We start from the raw sequence: 25679 nt of genomic DNA on the forward strand, positions 1-25679 counted from the left end.
GAGCACTCTTACCATTTCTGAAAGTATTTTCACTTCTTCTTCTTTCACTTCATTTGTCTTAATTTTATTTTCAATTGTAGCAATGATGGTGTCTTTCTCATCAGGAAACATGTCTAGTCTTAACAACATTACATCAATCAATCCCTCATTCCATTGTATCATTTTATCACTCACCTCTCTCATAGTCTCTTTCTCATCACATAAATATGATGTGTTCATTAATGCTTTTCTGCTCTGTAATGCTGTGTCTCGTTTAGCAATACATCTCCATTTTCTTGAACTTTCAAATGCTTTTTGATATTCCTTCTTCTCACAATAACACATCACAATCATTTGATAAATTGCTCCATCTTTTTTTTCTATATTGTTCAATATTTCCATTGCATCATCATATCGTGCCTCAAAATAGTAGTCTTGTGCTCTACTGATCATTTCTTCTTCTTCATCCTCATCAATGTCATTATTATGACAATTAATCCATTCAGTGTTATTGTGTTTCATTTCTAAATAACAGTATTTCTTTTGTTTTTGAGTTTAACATTGTTATGTATAACACAATAAGAATAGAAAAATAAGTAGTGTGTTGTGAATTAACAATTGTACAATATCGAATAGTTATAAAAATATATGTAAAATCAGATTAAATAAAAGTACTAAAATTATAACAAACAAATGATTGTAGGATTAATGAAAATACTACAAGAAACCATGATAAAAACATTTAATTAGGTATGATATTAATGTATAATCAAATCAATAAATTTTATACCAAATGAAGAAAATTATGAGCAAAGAAACAATAACGAGTAAAATGTATTTTTAATTAGAAATACAAATGAAGTAATTTATTAAGAATGATGATATGATTAATATGTTATTGTTTTTATTGAATAAACTCAATTAGAAATAATGATTTAGTTATATGGATTTAAAACAAATGTAATGTAAATGAATAAATCTTTTTCATTAAAGAAAAAGAAAAATTGGTTCTGATTAAGGTGTTTGTAATATTATCAAACGAAACTTCAGTAATTCTGGTATGACTGTAACTATGATATTATCAAAAAGAGAGTTGCATTTTTGTGTTAGGATAAAGCGAAAATGAATATAAATAATTTTACTTCCACAAAGAATGATAATTAGAGTAGACTTATTGACAAAGACTCAGAAAAGAAAATATCATCTAAAACAATAAAACAGATAATAAAAAGAATGAAAATTACATCAAATCGTCATTAGATTGGTCTTGAATATTTTGAGTAATAGACTCAATTTTTGGAGTGATTGAAAGAATTATTTTCTCTAAATTATTAAAAGCCGTAATAAATTGACCATAGAATGGATTATTTGGGAAGTTTCTAAGATGTATTGGTAGAGCTGTTGCAATGCACTTCATCATATTTGTTATTAATTCCCATAATTCCATGATTTGATCTGGTACAAAATTATCAACTTTTTGAATTAAGAAAACATCAACTATTTTAGATGGACCATTTTCACCTAAAAGTAATTGTTTTAAAGAAGTTGTTAATTCTTCTGTTATTGGATAGACACAAGCATTTTGGAGTTTTTCAGTTAGAATATCAATATTATCCATACAAGTTTCTATTGGAGATAAATAACTATCTTTTAGTTTAGACTCTATCTGTTGTCTTCTTAAAACTGAAGGAAGTGGTTGTTTAGTACAATAAATAATTCTTCTTTTAGACGTTTCATCAATACCACCATTTCCTTCTTTTCTTAAAAATTCATAAGCAAAAGTATTTGTAGTGAAATCATTATCATTTTCAAAGACTGGATGAACTTCAGTAATTCTAATATAAATTTCTTCTAATGGTAATCCAACTGCACATTGACCTTCTTTTAATTCTTGAACTTCATTCTTTCTTCCAATAGGAACAATGGCTTTAATTTCTTGAGAAAAAGCATCATATGTTTCATGTGTTTGATAAATAAATTCTTTTTCATTTAATTTGTCAAATGTGTTTCCATAAAAACCAACTAAATAGAAGTGTTTTTGACCTTCTTCATGTTTATCTTTCATAGAATAGATAACTGTTAATTTTTTATGATATTCATCAAGTCTTTTATATTCTTTTCTTTTATTTAAATATTCAATAACAGCAAGAAGTAATGCTTCAGCTAAGTCACAAATCTTTTTAATGCTGAAATATTTATATGCTAAATTTACATGATTAAAAAGAACTTGTTCTGTACAACCTTCAACTTCTTCTCCTCGTTTATTTTTCATTAAATCTCCTATGTCTGTAATTTTATTTAATGAATTAAAAGCTTCCCCTCCTTCTAAGAAAGAAGCAATAAAACAAATCATATGAATTTCACAAAGTCCAGCTTCAACATAATGTTGTCTAACACTTTGTTCTTCAGCAATCTTTTCAAACCATTTCAAATGGAGTCTTGGAGTATCAAGATATCCATGTGCAAAAGTGAAAGATCTATCACAATAAGCATCTGGATCACGAGTAGATTCTTTAATTTTCTTTAGATCATTTAATTTAACAAGAATTTGAGTAATATCTTTCTGTAATTTTCTCATGACTGATTTGTATTGAGACAGTCTATACAAATTAACATCAATGAATGCATCTTCAACAAATTGACACTTTTCATCAATAAAGTCTTGTACAACTGCCATTTCTGTAACAGGACCACTAATAGCAATTGTACTTTTTGATTTATGATATTGTTTTTTTACTTGTTTAGAAATTTTTGTGTTTTGTCGTTCTCTTCCTACAACCAAATCTTCAACAGTTACAAATCCAGACGTTGAACTTCTTTTATTAACTGAACATTTAGAAGAAGTATTATTTTCATGTTTTTGAGAATTAGGTGTTAAACTAATTTCACTTTGTCCTCTTGTTAATGGAGATAATGAAATGGGTGGTTTTGATTCATCTTCCTCTTCATATAATTCAACAGAATTATCATAATCAATAACTTCATCTATTTCTTCATTTAAAAGTTTCTTTAATTCATTCCAACTTCCTCTTCCTTGACTTTTGTATTGATTCCATAATTCAATAGCTTCTTTTCTTAATTCAATTTTTCCTTTTTCTTTTTCATCAACAAGTATCCATTTTTCAGTAATAACAACAGCTTTTTTTTCAACTCTTTTAATTTCTTTTTCCATCTCATCCATCATTTTTCCAATAATTTGATTTTCTCCTTCAACACAACCACAAACATTTATTTTTTCTTCTTCTTCGTTTGCAGCATTTATTAATTTCATTTGTCTATCTTGAATCATTAATGATTTTCTTGTAGTTTTTCTTCTTCCTAATGTTTTTGTTTGAGATAATCTTTCTTCACTTAAAATTGCATTTAATCGTTTTCTTCTCAATGTTAAATTTTCAAATGTTGATGAAAGTTTTGTTCCATCTTCTTTAATAATTTGTGCAAGTTCACACATAAAAGGTGTAACAGCTCCATTTTCATGAATAGGAATTTGAGCAACATATTTAATAGTTTTAATTTGTTCTTTAAGCATTAAACAATCAGTGATATATGACCTTTCTAACTTAAACCATTCTTCAGCTTTTTCAAGACGTTGTTGATTGTTACAAGCTTTTTCAATAATTTTTTCAACTTTACTTAATGTAGTAATAATTAATGGAAGAACATCTTCAAAAAATTCAAAAGGAATACAAAAAGTACCTTTTAATGATTTATCACGTTCAGTTACTTGAGGAACAGTTAATTCTTTTAATTGATCAGAACATATCCCAGTAGTACTTTCATCTAATCCAAAAATAATTTCTTCAAGTGTTTCTTTTAATATTTGAATATTTGAAGCATTTTCATGATTTATTTCTTGTTCTTGAATTTGGTATTTCTTTTTATTATCAATTATTTTTTTAATCATTTCAGAATATTTTATTTGAACATGATTTGCTCCATTAATAATTTCATTAAATTCATTAATTCCTACAGGGAATAATGGATTACTTTCAATAATTTTTAAAGAAGTTTTATATTGTTGAATAAGTTCTTCTGATTCTTTATTACAAATTTCAGTTTTACATTGACTAATGATATAGTTTTTATTTAAATCAGGTTCATTTTGAATAACTCCTTTAATAGTAAGTAATGCCCATATTATTCCTTTTGCACATTGATCTCTAACTTTAATACAAAGTTCATTAACTTCATTTTCAGTTATTTTATTTGTTTGAGAAATACCAACCATTTCTATTTCTAAACTTTTCATTTCATTCCATTTACTTCTCATGATATCAACTGTTTTATTTACTTGTTCACTAACATTTAAATCACTATATTTTTTCATTATTTCTTCAACAACTTCAACCATTTCTTGAGTAATAAAAAATGGTTTTTCTAATATTTCTTCTATCATTTTTGAATATCCATTAACCGGAGTTGATGGTAATTCTTTTAATATTTTAAGATGATGTATTCTTAATTCAATCATTTGTTTAAGTAAAATAACAAATGCTTCAATATCTCCTAATGACTCTGTTCTAATAATTGTTTTTCTTGCTTTTAATGAATTAATATTAGGAACAAGTAAATTTTTTTTAATTTGATTAACTGATAACGTAGTATTTTCAACATCAGCAATATGTGTTGTATCAAGTGCTTCAACAGATGCATTAAACCTATCTTCAGCAATATCACCAGCCTCAACAACAGCAGTAGCCATTAATGAAATACTTCTTGATATAGTATTTGTTTCAATAAAATTATTTTTAATATAAAGATATAATAATTCAACTCCTCTTCCTCTTAACTGAGCTGAGTTTGATTGAAATAATTTAATAAGTGAGCTTAATAATTTTACTGAAAAATCTTCACTTCCAGAAAATATATTAGTTCTATAATTCATTAATAAATTTTTAACAAATACAAAAACATCATCATTTACAACATGTTCTTCAAATAATTTTGTTGCTATAATTCCTTTTAAATATTCTAATTGTTCAAAAGATTCTTGTTTTAATAAACTATCAAAAATAATACTAAACATATCAAGACATACTTTAACTACTTCAGTACTTAATACTTTATGTAATTTATTATGTGAACTATCATCAGTTCTCATAGGTCGTAATGATCGAATAACAGGTATTTCAAATTTTTGTTCTGGAACATTTCCTATTAAATCACCAAAATCCATTCCAGGAAATTTTGGCATTGGAGCCATATAATACATATGTTCTTTTAATCCATTTACAATTAATTTAATATTTCTATCAATTTCTTCATATACATCAATTGTTTCTTGTAATGGAAAGTAACTATATAATAAACAAAACCTTGTCATTATTTTAATTAATGTCTCTAATCTACTTGGAACTTCATTTTCTATCCATTCTTTTAACATTTCTTTATTTAAATTTTTTAATACCCAAACATATAATAATCCTAACATTTCCATATCACTTACATTTTGAATTGGTGTTCCATTATTACCACAAAATGTTTGTGAAGAAGATCCAACAAGTTGACTATTTATTATTCCAGAAATTTCTCCTAATTTAAATGATAAACTTCTTCTTTGTTGTTGTTGATTTTTATTTCCTTCCTGTTGTTTAATGAATGGTACAAATTTCCATTTTGCAAAATTTTCAAAATTTTCTAAGAATTGCATAACAAAAGGTAAAAACATTGCAGCTGTAAATTCTTTTTGTTGTCCTTGTAAATTAGCATCTAAATCAAGTCTAGACACAAGTCCAACCATTAAATATAATGAAATTCTATTTATTTCTTCACTTCTTCCTAATAATAACATATGTTGTCTCATTAAAAATGCAATAGGAAAATGACGAGTCCATAATAAATCATCTAACATAACAATATCACTAACATCTACATTTCCTGGATTAGATGCTTCATATAAATTTAAACTTCCTTCAAAAACTGCTAAAAATTGTGTTTTAATCATTTCAAGTGCAACCATTTCTGGAGAATTATATTCTAATTTTTTTCCTCTTTTAAGTTGGTCATAAGGCCAAGTTAAATGATTAAGATATTCCTCCATTAATTTCATTCCTTCTGCTTTATATCCCATTTCAATAAGAGTTCTTATAAAATATGACATATGTGCATTTCCTTCTTCCATACCTAAAATTTCTTTTTTAATTACATGTCCTCTAATAGTATCTCCAAATGTTTTAATAAAATTTATTGCATTTGACCAAAAATTTTCATCAGCACCAGTTTGTTGAATAGATTTTCTTAATAATTCTAATACTAACCAACAATGTTTAAATATTTCTGTTTGTGGAGATATTTCATCAAATTTATATATTAAATTACATGTTTTAATTAAATTAAGTGCAATTTCTTGTGTTTCAAATGAACAATAGTGAGTAATATATGTTTCAACTGTTTGATTTCTTTTTTCTGATGAATTACAATGTCCACAAATTGTTTTCATTAATATAAATAAAACATCTTTATTTGGTACCATTTTACTTTCTAAAAAAGATGTTAGAATATGAGGTAAAAAATGAATAATATCAATTAATGGTATTTGATTAAATGTATTATCAATTTTACCATTAACTAATTTATTAATTGCATCATGTGCTATTGGACTACTTGGATAAACTGTTGAATAAAGATTAAAAAATACTGTTAAACTTTTTTTATTTTCTTCATCATATTTCATTGCTTGTTCAATACTTGAAGCTAATTGTAATGTAAGTTTTCCTGGTTGAATTGCAATATGTCCATTTTCATATAATTTTACAATACCAAATAATTCTTTTTTTATTGAATTTCCTTCATGAATTTCTTGAACATTAAAAATAAGTTGATAATTTTCATTTAATGGAAATGGTAATTCTAATTTAAATTCATCATTAAATTGTATTTGTTTACTTCCACTTAATGAACTAATATTATTATCTTCAAATGAAATTTTATCAATTTTATAAAATGATTTAACTGGTTTTCCATTATTCATTAATTGTACACTAACAACCATTGGATTTCTTTTTTTTTCTTTCCCAAATGAAATTTCTAATGGATAAATATATAATCTGTTATAATAATCATATAATAAATCTTCTGTTTGTTTTATCATTAATAAATTATCTAATACAATTGCACTATCTCCTTCATTTTTCTTTCCAAATTTATATTTTCCATTAATTAATTGAATATCAGAATCAAATTCACTAAATTCAAATTGTGCTTTAGCACTTTCTATTTGTTTTTTTCCTTTAAATTGACTTTGATAAACATCCCATATATTTTCATTATCTGTTTCTATTTTATAAAATTGAACTGGCAAATTTCCATTTTTCTTTTCTAATTCTCCTTTTAATGAAACAAATCCAATCATTAATTGTTGCCAATAATTTCCATATTTTCTTTCTATCATTTTTTTCTTTCCTTTTTTATCTTCAAATCCTTTAGCATATAATTCTCTTGCTTGTACTATATCATCCCCTGATTTTCTTAATACTCGAACTACTAAAATTATATCACTTCCTTTAATTTGTCCTTTTAAAAAATACATCAAATGTACTCTCTCCATTTTCTCAATCACAAGATCTTCAGTAATCTTTTCTCTTGAATTTGAATCATAAACACTAAGAATAAATCTTAATGGTTCTGGTGCATCTTCTCCTCCAAATGAAATAGATTTAAGTCGAACAGCATGTAATTTAGGTAATTCTGTTGTTAATTCATTTATTGGACGAATACCAGCAAGACTAATTGCAGGGTCTTTATATTGATATAATGGATTAAATAATTCAAATAATAATTCTGGACGTTCTTGTGAAACATTTCTTCTTCTAAGTAATGGAACTGGTAATCTTTGTGAAATAGTATTTTCAAATCTTTTTGAATTAAAATAATCATTAGGAATAATTCCATTCCATTGTTTATTAGTATTTAACCATTTTGGTTGTTTAAATAAAACACGACAGACAAGATTATGATATTTATCAAGTTCACTTGGTAAATCTTCACGTTTTATTTGAATTAAATGAGGTGGTTTTTCATCACTCTCTTTAAGTATTTGGAATTTAGAATAAAATTTAGAATAAGCCTTTAATAATGAACAAGGTTGTTGTAATTCATTTAAATCATTTTGACGATCCTTAATATATTTAAGAAATAGTTCAAATTCACTCCTTTTAACACAATATGGTTTTGATAATGATGTCATTTCATTTAAGTATTGTCGAATATCTTTTTCTAACAAATAAATTGGTTTCTTTTCGACTGATGATAACTCGAGATATTTTCTGATTTGATAAATATCAATCAAATCTCTTCCTTCAGTATCTAATGAGTCAAATAATAAATTTGTCTCAACATTTTCTGTTGTTGGTTTTTTATTGGATAACCCTTTAATAATAAGAGGAGTTTGATGCTTAGTTGTTTCTGTTTGATTAATATCTTTTCCATCTGGTGTAATTTCTAATATTTCCGCTATTTTCAGTTGTAATTCTTCTTGATGGCTGTCCATCAATTTAGTGTTAACTGATTTGAAAGTTTTCATCCTAAAATCCAAGGAAAGAAAATACTAAACGTTCAAATACAAAACAAAATAAAACCCAAATATTTTAATTTTATGTTTTGAAACACGAAAAGAGAAAACCGAAAAAACTATATTTCATTAATATTAATATTATTCATTGTTATTTATAATTAAATCACCCTTTTGATTAATTCAAATCTTTGTTATTTATAATTATTTAATAATTATTTTTTTTTGTTATTAAAATGGAAAAAAAAAAATAAAAAAAATAAAAAGAACTTAAAAAAAATAAAACTCAAAAAATAGTATATTTTGAAAAAAAAATGGTTTGAAACAATAATTTCAAAAAAAAAAAATTGAAACGATTAAAATAAAAATTAATTACAAATAGAGTTTCTTTGGATTTGGAGGACCAACAGTTAATGTTAATATTCAATTAGATGAAAATCATAGAAAAAAAACAATATTTCAAACAGAAAATAAAGAGAAAATATTTATTCCAATTTATACTGAAAAAGATACTGTTTTTGGAACAATAGAAATACAATGTGAAAATAAAAAATGTGAACATAATGGAATTAAAATGGAATTACTTGGAATAATTGGTTTGTAAAAAACAATTTAATTTAACAAAAATTAAAATAATTTAAAAAAAAAAAAAATGAAATTAAATTAAAATAGAAAATGATTCATCAAAAATACAAAAAGAATTTTTAAGAAATTGTATTGATATTTGTGGAACAAATACATTATCAGAAGGAATAACAACATATCCATTTACATTTGGAAAAATAGAAAAGAAATATAATAGTTATTATGGAAGTATTGGAAGAATAAGATATATAATTAAATGTACAATTCAAAGATTTTCAAAAATAATTAAAGAAATAGAAATTGGAGTTATTAATAAATCACCTCATAGAATTAAAAAATCATTTGAAACAACATTAACAAGACCAATTTTAATGCATTTTGCAGTTGAATCAATTACATATGAAGTAAATGATATTATTCATGGATTATTAAAAGTTGTTACTTCTAAAAATTATTCTTCAGATATTTTTACTTCAATTAATTTAGAATTAATTAAAAAAGAAATATTTTCAACTGAAAAAATAACTAAAGAATTATCTAAAAAAATTATTGAAATTGAAGTTTTAAAAGGTGTTCCAGAAAGTGATGAAATAATTCCTTTTAATTTAATTTTACCAACTGAAAAATTAAGTCCTTCATTTAAAACAATTGAAGGATTTTCTCTTCAATATTTTTTAATTATTAATATACATTTAAAAGATACTTCTAATTCTAAAACTGAAAATTCTAATCCTAAAACTGAAATTCCAATTAATATTTTAAAAGAAGAACAAACAAAAATACTTTTTGATGAAAAAATGAATGGAATGTTAGAATGGTTAGATGAAATGGATAAATTTGAAGAAATTATACCTCAAGATTTTGGTGAAACACCATTAATTAAACAATCAATTGATGAATTTAATAATGTTGAAGAAATTGATTCTCTTCATGATTTAAAAGAAGCAGAAGAAAAATTAAAAAGTGATGCTTGTTTAATAAAAAAAGTAGAATTTGATTGGTAATTTCAAATTATTAAAAAGAATTATTAAAACAAAAAACAAAACAAAAAAGAAATTGAAAATGAAAGTAAATAAATTGAACTGACAACAAAAATTTTTTAAATTTTTAAATTTTTTTTTTTTTCAAAATATTTAATTTTGTTGAATAATTGAAGCGTTCCATAATTGAGGATTTGATTTAAAATCTTTTTTCATTTCTTGTAAAGCAGTTAAAATCATTCCAGATTTAGGTCTATTTTCTTGTTCTTTCATAACACATTGTCTAATTAAAGTTGCCATTTTTTGAGGAGTAGAAGGAGGAATAGTTGGTCTAAGATCACAAGTAGCAGATTGAATAATAATTTGAAGGTCCATAGTAAGTTCAGGGAATTCTTGAAAAGGACGTTGATATTTTTGATAAATAACTCTATAAATTAATTCCCATAAAATAATTCCATAACTATAAACATCAGATTGAGTAGTATATCGTTGATTATAATAAACTTCAGGAGCACAATAAGCATAAGTACCTCTATCTTTTGTAGAAGTAGTTATTTCAGAATCAAAACGAGATAATCCAAAATCACAAATTTTTAAACGTTCTATTTCAATTGAATTTCCATTTTCTTGAATAGTTTCCATTGTTACTAAAATATTTAAAGATTTTAAATCTCTATGTAATATTTGTGGAGTTCTTGAATGAAGATAATCCATTCCTAATGCAATTTGTTCAGCATAATCAAAAACAGTTTCCCAAGTAATTGAATTTTCTTTTTTAGAAATAATATCATATAAACTTCCTTTAGAACAATATTCCATTACCATTGAAAATTGTTTTTTTACAATAACACCATAAAATCTAACAATATTTTCATGTTGTAATTTACTTAATACTCCATATTCTTGTTGAAATTCTTTAACTTCTTCCATATTTGTAGCTTTTAATGTTTTAACAGCAACAGTAACATTTTTATATTTTGCAGTATAAACAATTCCTGATGCTCCTGAACCAATATTTGCAAGAAATTCTATTTCTTTTGGTTCAATTACAAATTTACCTTGTTCAATTAATTCAAGTAATTTTTTTCTTTCTTCTTGTTCATTTTCATTTTCTGTTATTTCTTTTACTTCAGGAACATTTGGTAATAATTTAAATTTTTGAATTAATGCAATACGTTCAACTGATGATAAAATTCCAATTTTTTCAAGAGTTTTAGGTGTTTGATTTCTTAATTTATATTTAAACATTTTATTTTTAACTAACATAGCAATTGCATTATCTGATGCTTTAATCTCAATGAGATAATCAATTAATTCTTTAAAATCATTTACTGTTTTAAAATATCTTTCTGATTTTGTTTTAGCTAACATAAATGGTGTTTGTCCATGATCATCTGGAAGATCTAATTTTGCTTTATGTTCTAATAAAATTGATAATAAATCTGTTCTTTCATTATGAATTGCATAATGTAATGCAGTTGATTGTCTATTTGTTGCAGCATTTACATCAACTCCTCTTTCTAATAATTTACTAACTAATAACATTCTAATTGAATTATTTCTAACAACTGTATGAAGTGCTGTTTCTAAATTTTTATTTTGTGCTTCTAAATTAACTCCATGTCTAAAAAATAATTCCATTGCTTCTTGACAATTTGGATTTGAAAAATTTTTACAAAAGAAATGAAATGGTGTATTTTTATCTAAATTTTCTTTATTTACATCAATAGTTGGTGCATTTTTTAATAATGCTAATATAATATGTTCATTATATGATTCATAACTAGCAATATGAAGTGCTGTATTTCCTTGTTCATCTTGTGCATTTACATCAACTTTTCCACTTTCAAGTAATGTTAATATTTTATATAAATCTGATCTTTCAACTGCACTATGTAATGGAAGTGTTTTATATGATTTTTCTGTTTTTGGATCAACTTCTGGAAATAAATATAATGAAACTGTAATTTTTGGTTTTGAAATTCTTTTCATTAATGGATCTGGTTGAATAATACGATGACATTGATATTCACTTGATATTTTTGTTGCTAATTTTGATGGACTCATTTTTTTTTTCATTGGTGTCATTTTAATTGGAGTTGAAGATGGTAATGGTGCTGAAATTGTTGTAAATTGTTGTGTTTTTTCTAATCTTAATAATGTCATAGAATTTGTTATATTTGTTTGTGATATTTGTGTACTTGGAACTATTATATTTTCAGGTGAAACAATTCCAGTAACTGGTGTAGATATTTCTGAATGTAATGATACTTTTTCTTCAATAGGTTCTAATTCAAATGATTTAATATGATTTGTATTAAATGGAAGTAATTGATTAATATTTATTCTTTTTCCCTAATTTTTTGCTGATTTTCTTTTTTCATGATCATGAAATTCAAATATAATTTCTTTTGTTGAAGGTGAAACATTTCTAAATTCAATTCTATTTTCTGGACTATGGAAATAATTATTTGTTGTTTTTCTACTAACTCTCATTTTTCCACTTTTATCTCCTACATTTACTGAAACCTAAAAAATTGATTTTTCTTCTTTTTTTTTAATTTTTATTAAATTTTTATTAAATTTTATTTAACAAACATACGACTCTCCTGATGTCATTGCTACGGGAAATAAATTTTCACCAGAAATAACTATATTTTTTAATTTTATTTTATTCCTTTTTTTTTTAATTGTTTTTTTTTATTAAACAAACTTTCAACACGAATAATACGATTGATAGGTCCTTTACCTTCTGTAAGACTTTTTCGTGTGATGCTCATTGAAGTAAAACTTCTCTTTTTAAGTTTTTTTTTTTAATTAATTTTTTTTTAATTTTTTTTTCTAATATTTTGAAAAACAAAAAAAAAAATAAAATAACGAAAAAATAATTCAATTGCTAACAATGTGTTTTTTTTTTTTTAAAGTGTGAACTTCTCCTGATCATATTGAATTCGTTGTTTTTGAACTTTTGAATGATATAACTCTTTATTATTTGTAATATCTTTAAATGCATCAGGTTGTGCAGGTGATAAAGTATTTGGTGTATTTAATAATTCTTGAATTCCTAATAATATTTGTTTAACTGAAATAGAAGGTCTCCAATCTTGTTCTTCATTTAAAATTGATAAACAAACTGTTCCTGATGGATAAATATTTGGGTGATAAAAACCTTTTGGAAATCTACATTTTGGTGGTCGTGTTGGATATTCTTCAGTAAATTCCATTGTGAGTGGATAAATTCCACCTTCCCATTCTGTTCCTTTTGCTCCAGGAATTCCACAATCCCATGTTAATAAATCAGGTGTTCCTTCTTTTGTTGTTCTTGGTCTTGCTATAAATCCTGGTGGGTGTTCTCTTCTCCATAATCTTCTTTCTTCAGTTAATCGTTGAATTGCTAATCCACTCATTATTTTATTTAAATAATCTTATAAGATGCTAAGGGTTTTTCTTTTTCTATTTTTCTATTTTATTTAAAACTTCATTATGAGACTCTGTGCATTATCTTTTCTTTTACTCATCATTTCAATTTATTTCATTCATCCTCTTTATTATTAACTATTTATTTTAATTTTATTCTTCTTCATTTATTTATTTCTTTGAAATGAAAATATCATTCTTATTTTACTTATAACGTATTTCACTTTAAAAACTCTTAAACTTATTTATTCTGTTACAAATAATAGAGTTTTAGTTTATTTAATTGTATTTCAAAAGAATAATTTAATAATTACTTTTTATTTTATTTAAAAAAAATTTCAATATTTAGAAGAATATATGAGAGTTAAAAGAATATATTAACTTTAAATTATTTTTGAAGTGTTTTAATGAAATAAATTGTTTATTATTAATACTTTTTTTTTAAAATATTACTAAATAATTCTTACATAAAAATCTATATGATAAAATTATTGAGTAATTTTTATTCTATTGAAATAAATTCTTCATATAAATGACTTTAATTATAGTATTATATTCATTACTATTACATCATTAACAAAAAATTGATTTTCTTTTATCTACTACGTATTATTTTATTTATATTCAATATTATATTAGTTATAGATTTAATTAAATAAAGATATTAGAGTAAATAGTATTAAAAATGATGAATAAAACATTGTTAAAGTAATTAATTTTTTTTATTAAAATATAAAAATAGAAATAGGGTTAAAAAAATAAAACAAAAAGAAGAAATAAAAATAATAAGAAAGAATAAAATGTTATTTAAAACAAATTACAAGAGAAAGAACTAAAAAAAAGGAAATTGAAGAAATGGAAGGAAGAAAAGTATCAAAAGAAATAGTTGAATTTTGTAATTTAATTGTTGGGACATGGAAATTAAATGAACGTACATTTAATTATCAAAAAGGATTTCCAGAGAAAGAAGCGAAAAATGTTATAATAGATGTTTGTAATTTTTACTCCTTAAAATAAAAAACAAAATAAAAAATAACACAAAAAGATAGTTAATGTAGAAGTATTAACAAATGATTATCGTAGATTTTATAGATGGACAACAACAGATGATCCAGAAACAGTTAATAAACAAAATTATCCAACAATGGTAATGGAAGTATTTGGTAAAAATGAAGGAGATGATTCAGATTTTGAATTTCGATCAGATGGTTTGAATATATTTTAAAAATTATTTAAAATAAAAATAAAAAATTAAAATAAAAAAGATTATAGTGAAGTTGGAATTGGAAAAATTAATGGGAAATGGATGACAATTATATTAGAATGTATAAAAAAAGATGAACGAATAACTAAAACATTATATTATAAATTAGAAGATAAAAACAGTTTGTGTAAAATAAATTATAAATAAATTATAAAAAATAAATAAAAATAATAATAAATAGCAATGTTATATACATCAATTTGTGTTAATAATTATGGAAAAGATTCATTTATTGAACAAGGAGTATTAAATCGAATTTATTTAGATGATAATACTGATTTATTAAAACCAAAATAAAAAAAAATTATAATTTCCATTTTTTATTAATTAAAATCAATCAATTCATTTTCTTTTTTAAATTTAATGGATCACTAATAATAATTCCTCCACCAGAAATATTAACTGAAGTTGTAGCACCACCATTATTATTTCCAATTGTAGTTTGAATTCCTGTTCTAAAACCACTTAAACTAGTTTTAATTCCTTTTGTCTCTATTTTTTTATGTTTTAATATTCTTCTATTTTCTCCTTGTAATTGAATTCCTTTAACTTCACCATAACCTACTCCATTAATTTCTTGTTCTTGTTCTCCAAATTTCATTCTATTCATATTTTTTCTTATTTCAGTCATTCCATACATTTCTCTTATTCTTCTTACTCTTCTTCCACCTCTATGACTTTTACGTTTCATTTGGTCTGGTGGAATAATAGCTTTTTTCTTTTTTAAAGGAGGTGGTTGTAATAAATAATCAAATCGTTTTATTACATCTTCATATAATTTTTTTCCACATGTTCCATCAATTGAACCAGTATCATTTCTACATGAATCTGCTCTTGCTGCTAATGTAACTTTTCCTGCTAAATAACGATTTGCTTTTTTTCTAACATCAGGAGGAAGTTTTTGAATTAATTCTGATTCATAAATAAATCCAGTATGTGGTGTATGATGACTACTTGAAAATCCACTTAAAGTTATTTTTTTTTGTCCAAGTACTTCAATTATATTTGATGGTAATCTTGCCAATGAAGAAATACCACCTGCTGCACTAATTAATTTAGCTGCTATTTCACTTCCAATAATTGCAGTTAAATTTGGTGCAAGAAAAATAACTTGACTTTCAAGATATTCTACAATAATTTGTGAAATTTGTTGTAATTGAATTAATACATCACATTCATTAATAATTTCATTCATTTCATTTTCTGTTATTTGATATTTATTTGAATTAGTTGATGCAGTAATAATTCCCATAATTATTGCTGGTGAAAGAAAAGAAGAAAGATCAATTTTTGTTAAATCAGTTTCTCTTTGAATAGTTTTAACAGTAAGACAATATTCAACTTTATTCGTAACAAGTTGTTCTAATTCTGGAAATTGTTTAGAATAAATATCTTTAATATGATTATATAATATTTGTTCATCATTAGATATTTGTAATAACATTTCTGGTATTTGAATAACCAATTGATATTGTGGATCTTCTTCATTTATTTTTTTTATTTCATCTCCTTGTTGTTCTTTATATTTCTCTATTTGTTGAATAATTTCATTCCATTGTTCTAATTTCATAATTTGTTCAATACTTTTTGGTTTAAGTTGATTATTATCTTCATTAAATGTTTCTTCTCCAATTTCTTCACTTCCTGAAAGAAAATCCTCTAAAAAATCGTCAACAATATTATTTGTATTTTCTTCCATTAAATAACAATTAATTAATCAATTCATTAGTTCATCAAAAAATGAAAAAAATAAAATAAAAACAAATAAAATTATTTGTTATAAAAATAAAAAACTAAAAAAAATTTTAATGGAATAACTAATCGGTTACACAAAGAAAGATGGTGTTGTTCTTGGTGGAACTGGTTTTTCTGATTCAGGAACAGCATCGAAAATGGTAAAATCTTGTTTTAAATCATTTCCAACTCTCATAATACAAGCAACATTACCACATCTACCACAATAATTTGGTGCAGACCATACAGTAACCAATTTATTATCAAAATGATACTTATAACCTTCTTGTACCACTTGATGAGCACGAGCAATTAAATCAATATTATTAATATGATTAAATTCTTCAACTGGTTTTGCACCAAAAACATATCCAGCACCTCTCATTGATGGTTTCATTCCTTCAACATTTTCATCTGGGTCTGACCACATTAAATCACAAAATGCACCTTCATGTGGAATTTCTTGATTTCTTTTTACAACAACTCTAATATGATCAATAGTTCTAATTTCTGGTGAAAGACCTCCATGAACACAAAAAATTTTACCATCAATTAAAGCGGCAATATTTAAATAATCAAATACTTCAGTACACCACCTCCATGAATTAGCAGTTCCATATTTCTTAATACATTCTTCATAAAAACCATAAACTTGAGTAACTTGTCTACTTTCATGATTACCTCTCATTAAAGCAATACGAGTAGGATACATTACTTTGTATAACATTAATAAAGTAAATACTTCAATTGAATAACTTCCTCTATCAACATAATCACCTAAGAATATATATGAATTTTCTGGTAATGAACCTCCAATAGAAAATAATTTCATTAAGTCATAGAATTGTCCATGAATATCTCCACAAACAATAACTGGTGTTTGAATTGGTTGTACATTAGATTCTTCAATTAGAATAGATTTAACAGCATTGCACAATTTTTTAAAATCATTTTCAGGAAGGTATTTACCACTTTTTACAATATCTAAGCATTTCTGATAGTCCATATCTTAAATATTTCTTTTTTAAGTTTTTTTTTCTTTTTGTTTTTCTTTTAGGGTTTTTTTTTTATTTTTTCTGTCCTTTTTTGTTTTGTTCAGTCCTTTATTATCTATTAATATACTTTATTTTTGTTATTTGTTATAACAATTTATTTTTAGGATGAAGTTTTTAAAATTTAATTAATAACTAAATTTTGATGTAACAAAAAAAAAACTGAAAATAAAATTAAATTAAAAGATATGAATTGATAAGGATTAAATGGGGTCTAAAGCCTTTTCAAAAATGAAGTATGAAAGAAGAGCACTTCCGATGACATAAAGAAGTGATAAAAATATACCATAAATCATATAATGTTTAACTTTATATCCACCATCTTTCATTACCATTAAATTAGTTTGATATCCAAAAGGTAAAAAGAAGCAAGAATTAGCGCAAATCATCATAGTAACCATTGCACTTCTTAAACCAATATCATTTCCTCTTGTTAATCCAGTTGGATCACTTCCAAGATAAGCAGACCAAACAACAGGGAACATAACAGCAATAGTAGCATTATTACTTAAAACTTGAGTTAAAACCATTGTAGGAATTCCAATTCCAAAAAGAATTCCAATTCTTCCTAATGGAGTTAATAATTTAATTAAAGTCATTGCAATTAAATATCCAGTATTTGTATTTTGCATAGCAGCTGATAAACCAAAAGAAGCACCTAAAGTACAAACTAAAGATACACTAACAGCATTATATACTTGTTTAACTGTTAAAACACCAGTTAATACTAAAGCAGCAACAGATAAAAATGAGAATTGAATAATTTTATAAAATCCACAAACATCTAAGATAATTGGAATTAATAATGAAGTAATAGCAATCATTGCTTTCCATAAAGGATAATGATAAGGTAATTTAATAGGTAATTCATATGCAATTCTAAAAGGACTTGGATAAATTTCAGAACGAGTAAATGAAGTTTCAGTAATAATAAGATAACTTGAATTTGAAGTAACAGGCATAAAATATAATGGTTGTTCTTTTACTGCATTAAAATTTTTATCATCATTTGAAATACCTAAAATTCCAAATCTACAATCTTCAAAATAAGTTGGGAAATTCCTTTGATTAAATTCAGAATTTTCAGTAAATGATATTTCATAAAGACTTAAATCTTCTGTTGAAGTATGTTTTAATATATTACAAGCTGTTGGGTCTTCAAATTTAATTCCTCTAATATTCATTAATTCAATTAATAATGATGGTTCACAAACATAAAATAATGTATCTCCAACTTGTAATTCACTATTTGGTTCAATTATTTTATTTCCTCTTAAAATTTGTGGAAGTGCAACACCTGATAATCTTCCTAAATCAGTTTTCATAATTTCTTTACCAACTAATGGAGATCGTTCAACAACATTAATTGGAACAATAAATGTATGAAGTTGTTGTTTAACTTCTGTTTTAACATGTGATGGAAGTAAAAATTTATTTGAAAAAACAAGATAAATACATGCTATTAAAGCTAATGGAAATCCAACATATCCTACTTCAAATAATGACATTACATAATCAATATGAATTACTCCTTGTTTATTTAATCCATTAATTGCTGAATCAATTAATCCTTTAGCAACCATATTTGGTGATGTTCCAATTAATGAACACATTCCACCTACACAAACAGCAACTTGCATTGGCATTAATAATTTAGATGCTGGAATTTTAGTAGTTTTAGATAATCCAAGAATAATAGAAATTCCCATTGCAACTATTGGAGTATTATTTAAAAATACACTTGCACATGCAAATAATGGAACAAATCGAATTGCTGTTGGCCAAATCCATTTTTGTTCTTTATTAGGAAGAATATAACTACATATTAAAGCAAGTCCTCCAGTTCTATTAATTGCATCTGAAATAATACAAACACATAAAACAGTCATTGTTCCTGAATCTGAAAATCCTGAAAATGCTTGTGAAGTAGAAATAACATTACAATATAATAAAACAGCAACACCTGTCATTAAAACAATACCTGCATGCCATATTTCTAATAATAATATAAACATCATAATAATAAATACAAATAAAAATATAGCTGTTTTAGCTGAAAATTGACCTGGATAATTATCTTTCCAATCACAACAATACATAACAATAAATATAATACTTAATATTCCACTAAATCCAAGTGGTAAAAATAATTTTGAAAATCCTTTTTTAAAATAACTTTTAACCATTTGTTTTTTATCTATTAATTCAGTTGTTTCTTCTCCTGGACTTTTTTTTCTTGGAACTGGTGAATTTCCAAATGAAGCTGATAATAATGCTGGATGAACTAATCTTCCAAAATCAATTGGTGAAGTATTATCACTTCTTTGATTTGGACCAGTAATATCTTTTTCTGTAAACTTTAATTTTTCCATTTCAATTTGTTCTTCACTTTTTGATGTATTACTTGCTTGTGTTTTTGGAGCTGGTAAACTATCATCTGATTCTGATCGTGAATCTTTTTCTTGTTGACTTTGATATGATTCTAATTTTTCGTTTTGTCTTGAATGGATAGATTCATTTGTTTCATGAAGGGAAATAGAAAGATGATTTTCGCTCATGAATAAGATTTGAACTATTCAAGTTGGAATATCAGTTCCTCCAATTTTCAATTTCTAAGGAAAATTACATTTTTTGAATAATCAAAATGTCCATTTTATGTATCTTTTTAAATAGAATAAAGAAAATTCATTAAAAAAAAATTGTAAAGAAAAACAAATATTTTTATATTATGTTTTTCTTTTTTTTTTTTTTTTGATTGAAATAATTTTTATGTTAAATCTTTTTATTTATCTTGAAAGTTAAAAATTAAAAGATGAAAGTTCAAATTGCTGGATTAATATATCAATTTTCAATTAAAAAAATTCATGACATTATTACTCTTTGTATTGGAATTGCCTTTTTTTTATTTTCTCTTCATGTTACAATTTTTCATGTTCAATATAATTCATTACCACATGTACAATCATTAACTACCATTGTTACTTGTTCATTTTTACAAGCAATAATTATTATATTATCTTCTTTAATTCAAATATTACATTCAACACATAATATTCCAACATCAATGCCATTTCATTATTTTATGTTATTTGTTAGATTGTTAATATCATTAACAAATAGTATTATTCTCATCGTTTCTCTTCATCAATTTAATAAAATTAATGATTCATCTCATCATCTTTCTTTAATTGAATCTCAATATTCATGTTGTGGTTGGTTCTCAATCAACACAATGACTTGTAAATCATTAGCAGCAATTCGTGCTGATAGAACATGTTCATCAACTATTGGAGTATCATTTCATAATGTTCTTTCAATTGCATTAGTACTAAATATTGTAGAAATTATTGTGTCTCTTTCACATTTATTTATTTCATATATTTCTCATAGAATTATTACTCAACAAGATGAAGAAACAGAAAATCCTGATGATATTATTTCAAATTATCTTACTACGAACCAAACTGATATAAATGAAGAAACAATTCTTTTAAATAATTTTTCTGATAAACAACATCATGTTAATCGACCATTATCAATTTATAATACAACAGAATCAGATAATGATAATGACAACTCAAATTTGATTTAGTTTATATTGATTAATTTCATTTTTTTTTTTTGTTAATTTATCCTTTAAACATTAAAAATAATGAAGAAAATAATATTTAATTATATTCCTTAATATTATTTATTTTCTTCTTGTTTAATTTCTTCTTGTTTAATTTCTTCTTGTTTAATTTCTTCTTGTTTTTCTTCTTCCATTGGAGTTTCTTGTGATGGTTGATGACCAACACTATCAAGGTCAAGATCAGTAATTAATTTCTCTAATGATTGTCTATTTTGTTCATTCACAAGTCGTTTAGCCCTTAAAAAATAAGTATTTGGATGAATAATATCTTGAATTTCATCATCAAATGGTTTATTTTGTGATAGATATAAGAATTTAGTACATGCATGTGTTGGTTGATAAGAAATAATTAAATCTATAACACTTTGTAAAATTTCTTCTCTTTTAATTTCATCAATTCCTTTTAATTCCATTAAACTTAGAAGATTATCTTCAATATCTTCTTGTTTAAATGATTTAGTAGTCATCATACATCCATTACAATCTCCAGCATTTCTAATTTGACTTATTAAATTATTACATCCATATCCAGTATAATCAATTTTAGCACCAGCTCTACCATATGAATGTTCAATATTATAAATTCTTTCTTTACTTAATGGTTCAATTTCTTCAAAAAATTTCTTACAATCTTCCATTGATAATCCAACACCTTTAAGAAACATTATAAGTTGTAATAATCCAAAGTGTTTTAAATGTTTATCATGAAGGAATTTACGATATATTGAATACATACATGGTGGAAATAATTCAATTCCACTTTCTTTAAGAAATGACTTACTACATGTTTCAACATGAAATCCTGTTGTTGCTGTTTTAAGTCCTGTAATTTTCATAACTAATGTTTGGTAATATTCTAATATTGGTTTTAATTCATAAGGAACTTTTCCCAATGCAGGTGAAATATAATTATTTTTAACACGTTCTTGTAATTTCTCTCTATTTTTCATAATTACCATATCAATAACTTCATTCTTTTCAATAAATGCACTTCCATGATATAATAATAATCGTCGATTTTTTAAATTCTTTCCAGCTTCAAAAAATGGAACTTTGATAAATGGTCCTTGAAAATAATTTTGTTGTTTCAAAAATCCTTCTTCATCAACAGTTATTTGTTGTGGATGATATCCAAATTTAACAAGAAATTGTGATAAAGCTTCTAATGAAAGAGTTTCAATTCGCGCAAGATACACTCTCATCTCACATAAAACAAACCAATTTTCAAGTTTTTTATTACAACGAACATTATTTTGAAAATCACAAAATGATGCAAAGAATAATGCATATGACACTTCATCATCCCATCGATTATTTTCATTCACTTTAACCAATTCTGATAATTCTTGTGTAATTTTTTCTGAATTTGTTTCTTCATTATACATCAATCTATACAAACTCCATCTTTTCTCTAATGCATCATATACATTACTCCAACTTATTGTTCCAACGGTTTGATAAACAGTTAACATATTATCATATGTTGGAATAATTTCTTTTTGTGGTTTAACACTTGCTGTAATAATTCTTCTTTTTATTGTTAAAACATCATCTTTATTTCCTTTAACAACAGATGGTGGATTTAATTTAATACCATCAACCCTTCTTGTTCCTTTTATTTTGCTCATGACCTTCATGGAAGTACAATGAAATGTGATTTTTATTGATTTTGAACTAGAACTTAAAATTATATTATTAGGGAATGAATAAGAGAATTAGTCTTTTATTGTTATTTGTTACTCTTGTTTTATCTAGTCCTCTTCTTGACATGAAAATAAAAACAGAACAAAAATATAAATTGATTGAAAGTGCTGAGACTCGATCAATTGATCAATCAGTAAAAACTACACGTTTAGCAATTGAACGTTCACAGAAGAGAATTGTTGCATTAAATAAAAAAATTGATAATGTTAATGATGCTATTAAAAACATCACTAAATCTCTTACAGGAATTGAAGCAAATATTACATCTACAGGAGCTGCAGTTACTACAGCAGAAATGAAATATGAAAGTGCTAAGAAAGCTGGTTCAAGTCAAATAGAACAATATGCTAAAGAACTTAAAGAATTTAAACAAGCATGGAATGAAGCAAAGAAAAATAAAGAAAAGATTATTATAAGAAAAAGTGAATTAGAAGCTAGAAGTAAACATTTATTAGCACAAGGAGAACAAATGAGAATGGGAATTCAAGAAATGAATAAAGCACTTCATACATTTGAAGCACAAAAAGTAGAATTAAAAACAAGATTAGAAGAAGAAAAAAGTGAAGAGATTCATCATAGAAGATTATATATTACTGCTATGGAAGAAAATAAAGAAGTTTCACAAGAAGCAAGAAAGATTGAAGGAAAATTAGGACAATTAACTGGTAGTGAAAGAATTAAAGCACATCAAAGACTTCAAAGTATAAGAGAAATTACTGAGAAAAATGAAAGAATTATCAAATTACAAAAAGAATTTATTTCAATTATTGTTGAAAAACAAAAGAATTTAAAAGGAATTTTAAGAAGAATGGAACAAGAAAATAAGAAACATGAATTAATAATTAAAAAAGAAGGAAGAAAAATGGATAGATTAAAAAAACAAAAGAAACAATGGAAAACACAAAAGAATGGAGAAAAAAGAATTAATTTAATTAGAAGAGAAATGGATGAAATTGAAAATTTAATTGATATAGAAAATGATAGACATGGAAGTCAAGTTGATGAATTTGTTAGAAATATTATTTATTTTAGAATTGAAGCAATTAGAAAAGAAATTAAAGCATTAAAAGGAGAAAAAATTGTATTAAAAAAGTTTGGAAAAGAAATGAAAGGAAAAAGATGTTCTATTTCAACGAATGTACCACAAGAAATTCAAGAAGAAATGAAAAAAGAACAAAATAAATTAAAAGAACGAATTCAAAAAGCTTCTAATAGAATTAAAGCAGTAAAAAGTAGAATTAATTCATTAAAAAAATATAAAATTCAATTAAGAAAAGGATTAAAGAAAATAATAATAAATAGAATTAAAGATGCTAGAAATATGTTAATAATTCAAAAGAAAAAAGTTCAAGTAATAAAGAAAATTGTAAAGAAATTACTTCAAAAGAATGAAAAAGGAAAAGTTCAAGAAGAAGCTGAACGTATGAAAACAAAATTAGAAAGAAATAAAGAACGAATGAATACATTAAGAAAAATTAGAGATGAAGCAGAAAGAGATGGACGTGCAGTTCAAATGGAAGAATTTAGAGAAATGAGAGAAAAACAAAATGATATTAAAAATACTATTAGAGAACTTGAATTTAATAGAAAAGAAAGTAATAAACAAGAACAAAAAAATATTGCATTAATGGCACTTCAACCAGGAAATTGTTATAAAAGAAGACATTTATGGAAAAAAATTAAAAAGATACAAGAAATAAGAAAAGAAATAAGTAAAAGAATAGATAAATTATCATTAAAATATATTAAAATTACTCAAAACATTAAAAAAGAAGAAGAAAAGAGTAGTCAAGAATTAAAAGAAGAAAATCAAAGACTTATAGAAAAGAAAAAGAATATTATTAAAATTATTAAAGAAAGTCAAATGAAATTAAAAAAACAAAATAATGAAAAAAGATATAGAGAAGAATTAGAAAAAATTAATGAACTTAAAGATGATATTAAAAGTATTAATGAAAGAATTATTAATGTGAGATCAGAAATGAGAAGAAATAGTGCAGAATTATTATTAAGAAAATATGAAGAAAAATATTTAATTAAACATTCATTATATAAAAATAGTAAAGAAAAAATGAGTGAAAGAAGAAGAGAAATTGCTGAAATTTCAGGGAAATTAATTATTGAAGAAAGTATTTATGAACAAACTGTTTTTGATAAAAGAAAACCAATTGAATTAAAAATTCAAGCATTAAAGAAATTAAAAGAACAAAAAGAAAAGGATATTAATAAATTAATAAATATTGTTAAAATTAATGAAGCTAAACAAATTAGAGAAGCAGAAAAAGTAGTTGGATTTTTAAAAGTTACTATCGAAGACACTGAAAAAGCTAAAAAAGAATATATGAAAATTGCTGGTAAAAAATCAACTCAATATAAAGCACATTATGATAGACTTGCTCAAGTTGCATCAAATGATATTTTAAATATGAAAAAAGAACTTCATAAATACCAAGAAAAAATTGAAGAATTTAATAAGAAGATGATTCAATTTAGAAGTGAAAAAAGTCCATGTAAAATGTGTGTTGAATTAGGAAGACGTGCTAAAGAAAGTTTAGCATTAAATATGGATAATGCAGAATTATTAAGAAATATTCAAGACAGATGCAAATATTTCACTGATGATGAAAGAGGAAAATGTTATTCATTAGCATTCAAGATTGCAAAATATGCTGCTAATTTGTTTGATCCACAAGAACTTAAAATAAAGAAAATGTGCGTTATGTTAAAGGGATGTGATACTCTTTAATTTACTTGTTTTGACAACTTCTTCTTATTATTTAATTTCTTTTTTTTTTTATTTGTTTTTCTTAAAAAGACTTTATTC

General features: G+C 24.3%; 11 protein-coding genes across 11 annotated transcripts; 4 read left to right on the plus strand and 7 right to left on the minus strand.

Moving 5' to 3' along the window:
• Positions 1-1219: 1219 nt before the first annotated feature.
• EHI_147440 (uncharacterized protein) lies at positions 1220-8467 on the minus strand (the record flags this gene model as incomplete). Its single annotated transcript, XM_649442.1, has 1 exon — positions 1220-8467. One exon carries the CDS (start codon positions 8465-8467, stop codon positions 1220-1222), a length of 7248 nt encoding a protein of 2415 aa, XP_654534.1.
• A 335-nt stretch (positions 8468-8802) lies between these two features.
• Positions 8803-10077, plus strand: EHI_147450 (vacuolar sorting protein 26, putative; the record flags this gene model as incomplete). The annotated part of the gene is made up of 3 exons (XM_649441.1): positions 8803-8805; positions 8871-9084; positions 9161-10077. The coding sequence occupies 3 exons, from the start codon at positions 8803-8805 to the stop codon at positions 10075-10077; spliced, it is 1134 nt and encodes a 377-aa protein (XP_654533.1).
• Positions 10078-10206: 129 nt separating this feature from the next.
• EHI_147460 (protein kinase, putative) lies at positions 10207-12833 on the minus strand (the record flags this gene model as incomplete). Its single annotated transcript, XM_649440.2, has 3 exons — positions 10207-12408; positions 12652-12704; positions 12767-12833. The coding sequence occupies 3 exons, from the start codon at positions 12831-12833 to the stop codon at positions 10207-10209; spliced, it is 2322 nt and encodes a 773-aa protein (XP_654532.2).
• A 138-nt stretch (positions 12834-12971) lies between these two features.
• Positions 12972-13460, minus strand: EHI_147470 (ubiquitin-conjugating enzyme family protein; the record flags this gene model as incomplete). Its single annotated transcript, XM_649439.1, has 1 exon — positions 12972-13460. One exon carries the CDS (start codon positions 13458-13460, stop codon positions 12972-12974), a length of 489 nt encoding a protein of 162 aa, XP_654531.1.
• An 865-nt stretch (positions 13461-14325) lies between these two features.
• EHI_147480 (uncharacterized protein) lies at positions 14326-15031 on the plus strand (the record flags this gene model as incomplete). The annotated part of the gene is made up of 4 exons (XM_649438.1): positions 14326-14460; positions 14516-14678; positions 14736-14855; positions 14916-15031. The coding sequence occupies 4 exons, from the start codon at positions 14326-14328 to the stop codon at positions 15029-15031; spliced, it is 534 nt and encodes a 177-aa protein (XP_654530.1).
• Positions 15032-15071: 40 nt separating this feature from the next.
• Positions 15072-16433, minus strand: EHI_147490 (pre-mRNA splicing factor, putative; the record flags this gene model as incomplete). Its single annotated transcript, XM_649437.1, has 1 exon — positions 15072-16433. The coding sequence occupies one exon, from the start codon at positions 16431-16433 to the stop codon at positions 15072-15074; it is 1362 nt and encodes a 453-aa protein (XP_654529.1).
• A 126-nt stretch (positions 16434-16559) lies between these two features.
• EHI_147500 (Serine/threonine-protein phosphatase ppe1, putative) lies at positions 16560-17474 on the minus strand (the record flags this gene model as incomplete). Its single annotated transcript, XM_649436.1, has 1 exon — positions 16560-17474. One exon carries the CDS (start codon positions 17472-17474, stop codon positions 16560-16562), a length of 915 nt encoding a protein of 304 aa, XP_654528.1.
• A 249-nt stretch (positions 17475-17723) lies between these two features.
• Positions 17724-20078, minus strand: EHI_147510 (sodium/sulfate symporter, putative; the record flags this gene model as incomplete). The annotated part of the gene is made up of 1 exon (XM_649435.1): positions 17724-20078. The coding sequence occupies one exon, from the start codon at positions 20076-20078 to the stop codon at positions 17724-17726; it is 2355 nt and encodes a 784-aa protein (XP_654527.1).
• Positions 20079-20332: 254 nt separating this feature from the next.
• EHI_147520 (uncharacterized protein) lies at positions 20333-21112 on the plus strand (the record flags this gene model as incomplete). The annotated part of the gene is made up of 1 exon (XM_649434.1): positions 20333-21112. The coding sequence occupies one exon, from the start codon at positions 20333-20335 to the stop codon at positions 21110-21112; it is 780 nt and encodes a 259-aa protein (XP_654526.1).
• Positions 21113-21207: 95 nt separating this feature from the next.
• On the minus strand, positions 21208-22779 carry EHI_147530 (DNA primase large subunit, putative; the record flags this gene model as incomplete). Its single annotated transcript, XM_649433.1, has 1 exon — positions 21208-22779. The coding sequence occupies one exon, from the start codon at positions 22777-22779 to the stop codon at positions 21208-21210; it is 1572 nt and encodes a 523-aa protein (XP_654525.1).
• Positions 22780-22853: 74 nt separating this feature from the next.
• Positions 22854-25601, plus strand: EHI_147540 (intracellular protein transport protein USO1, putative; the record flags this gene model as incomplete). Its single annotated transcript, XM_001913883.1, has 1 exon — positions 22854-25601. One exon carries the CDS (start codon positions 22854-22856, stop codon positions 25599-25601), a length of 2748 nt encoding a protein of 915 aa, XP_001913918.1.
• Positions 25602-25679: the final 78 nt, after the last annotated feature.

The sequence above is a fragment of the Entamoeba histolytica genome, genomic scaffold, assembly GCF_000208925.1.
Source record: "Entamoeba histolytica HM-1:IMSS scf_1104750518537 genomic scaffold, whole genome shotgun sequence".
In the NCBI taxonomy this organism is placed as follows: domain Eukaryota; phylum Evosea; order Mastigamoebida; family Endamoebidae; genus Entamoeba; species Entamoeba histolytica.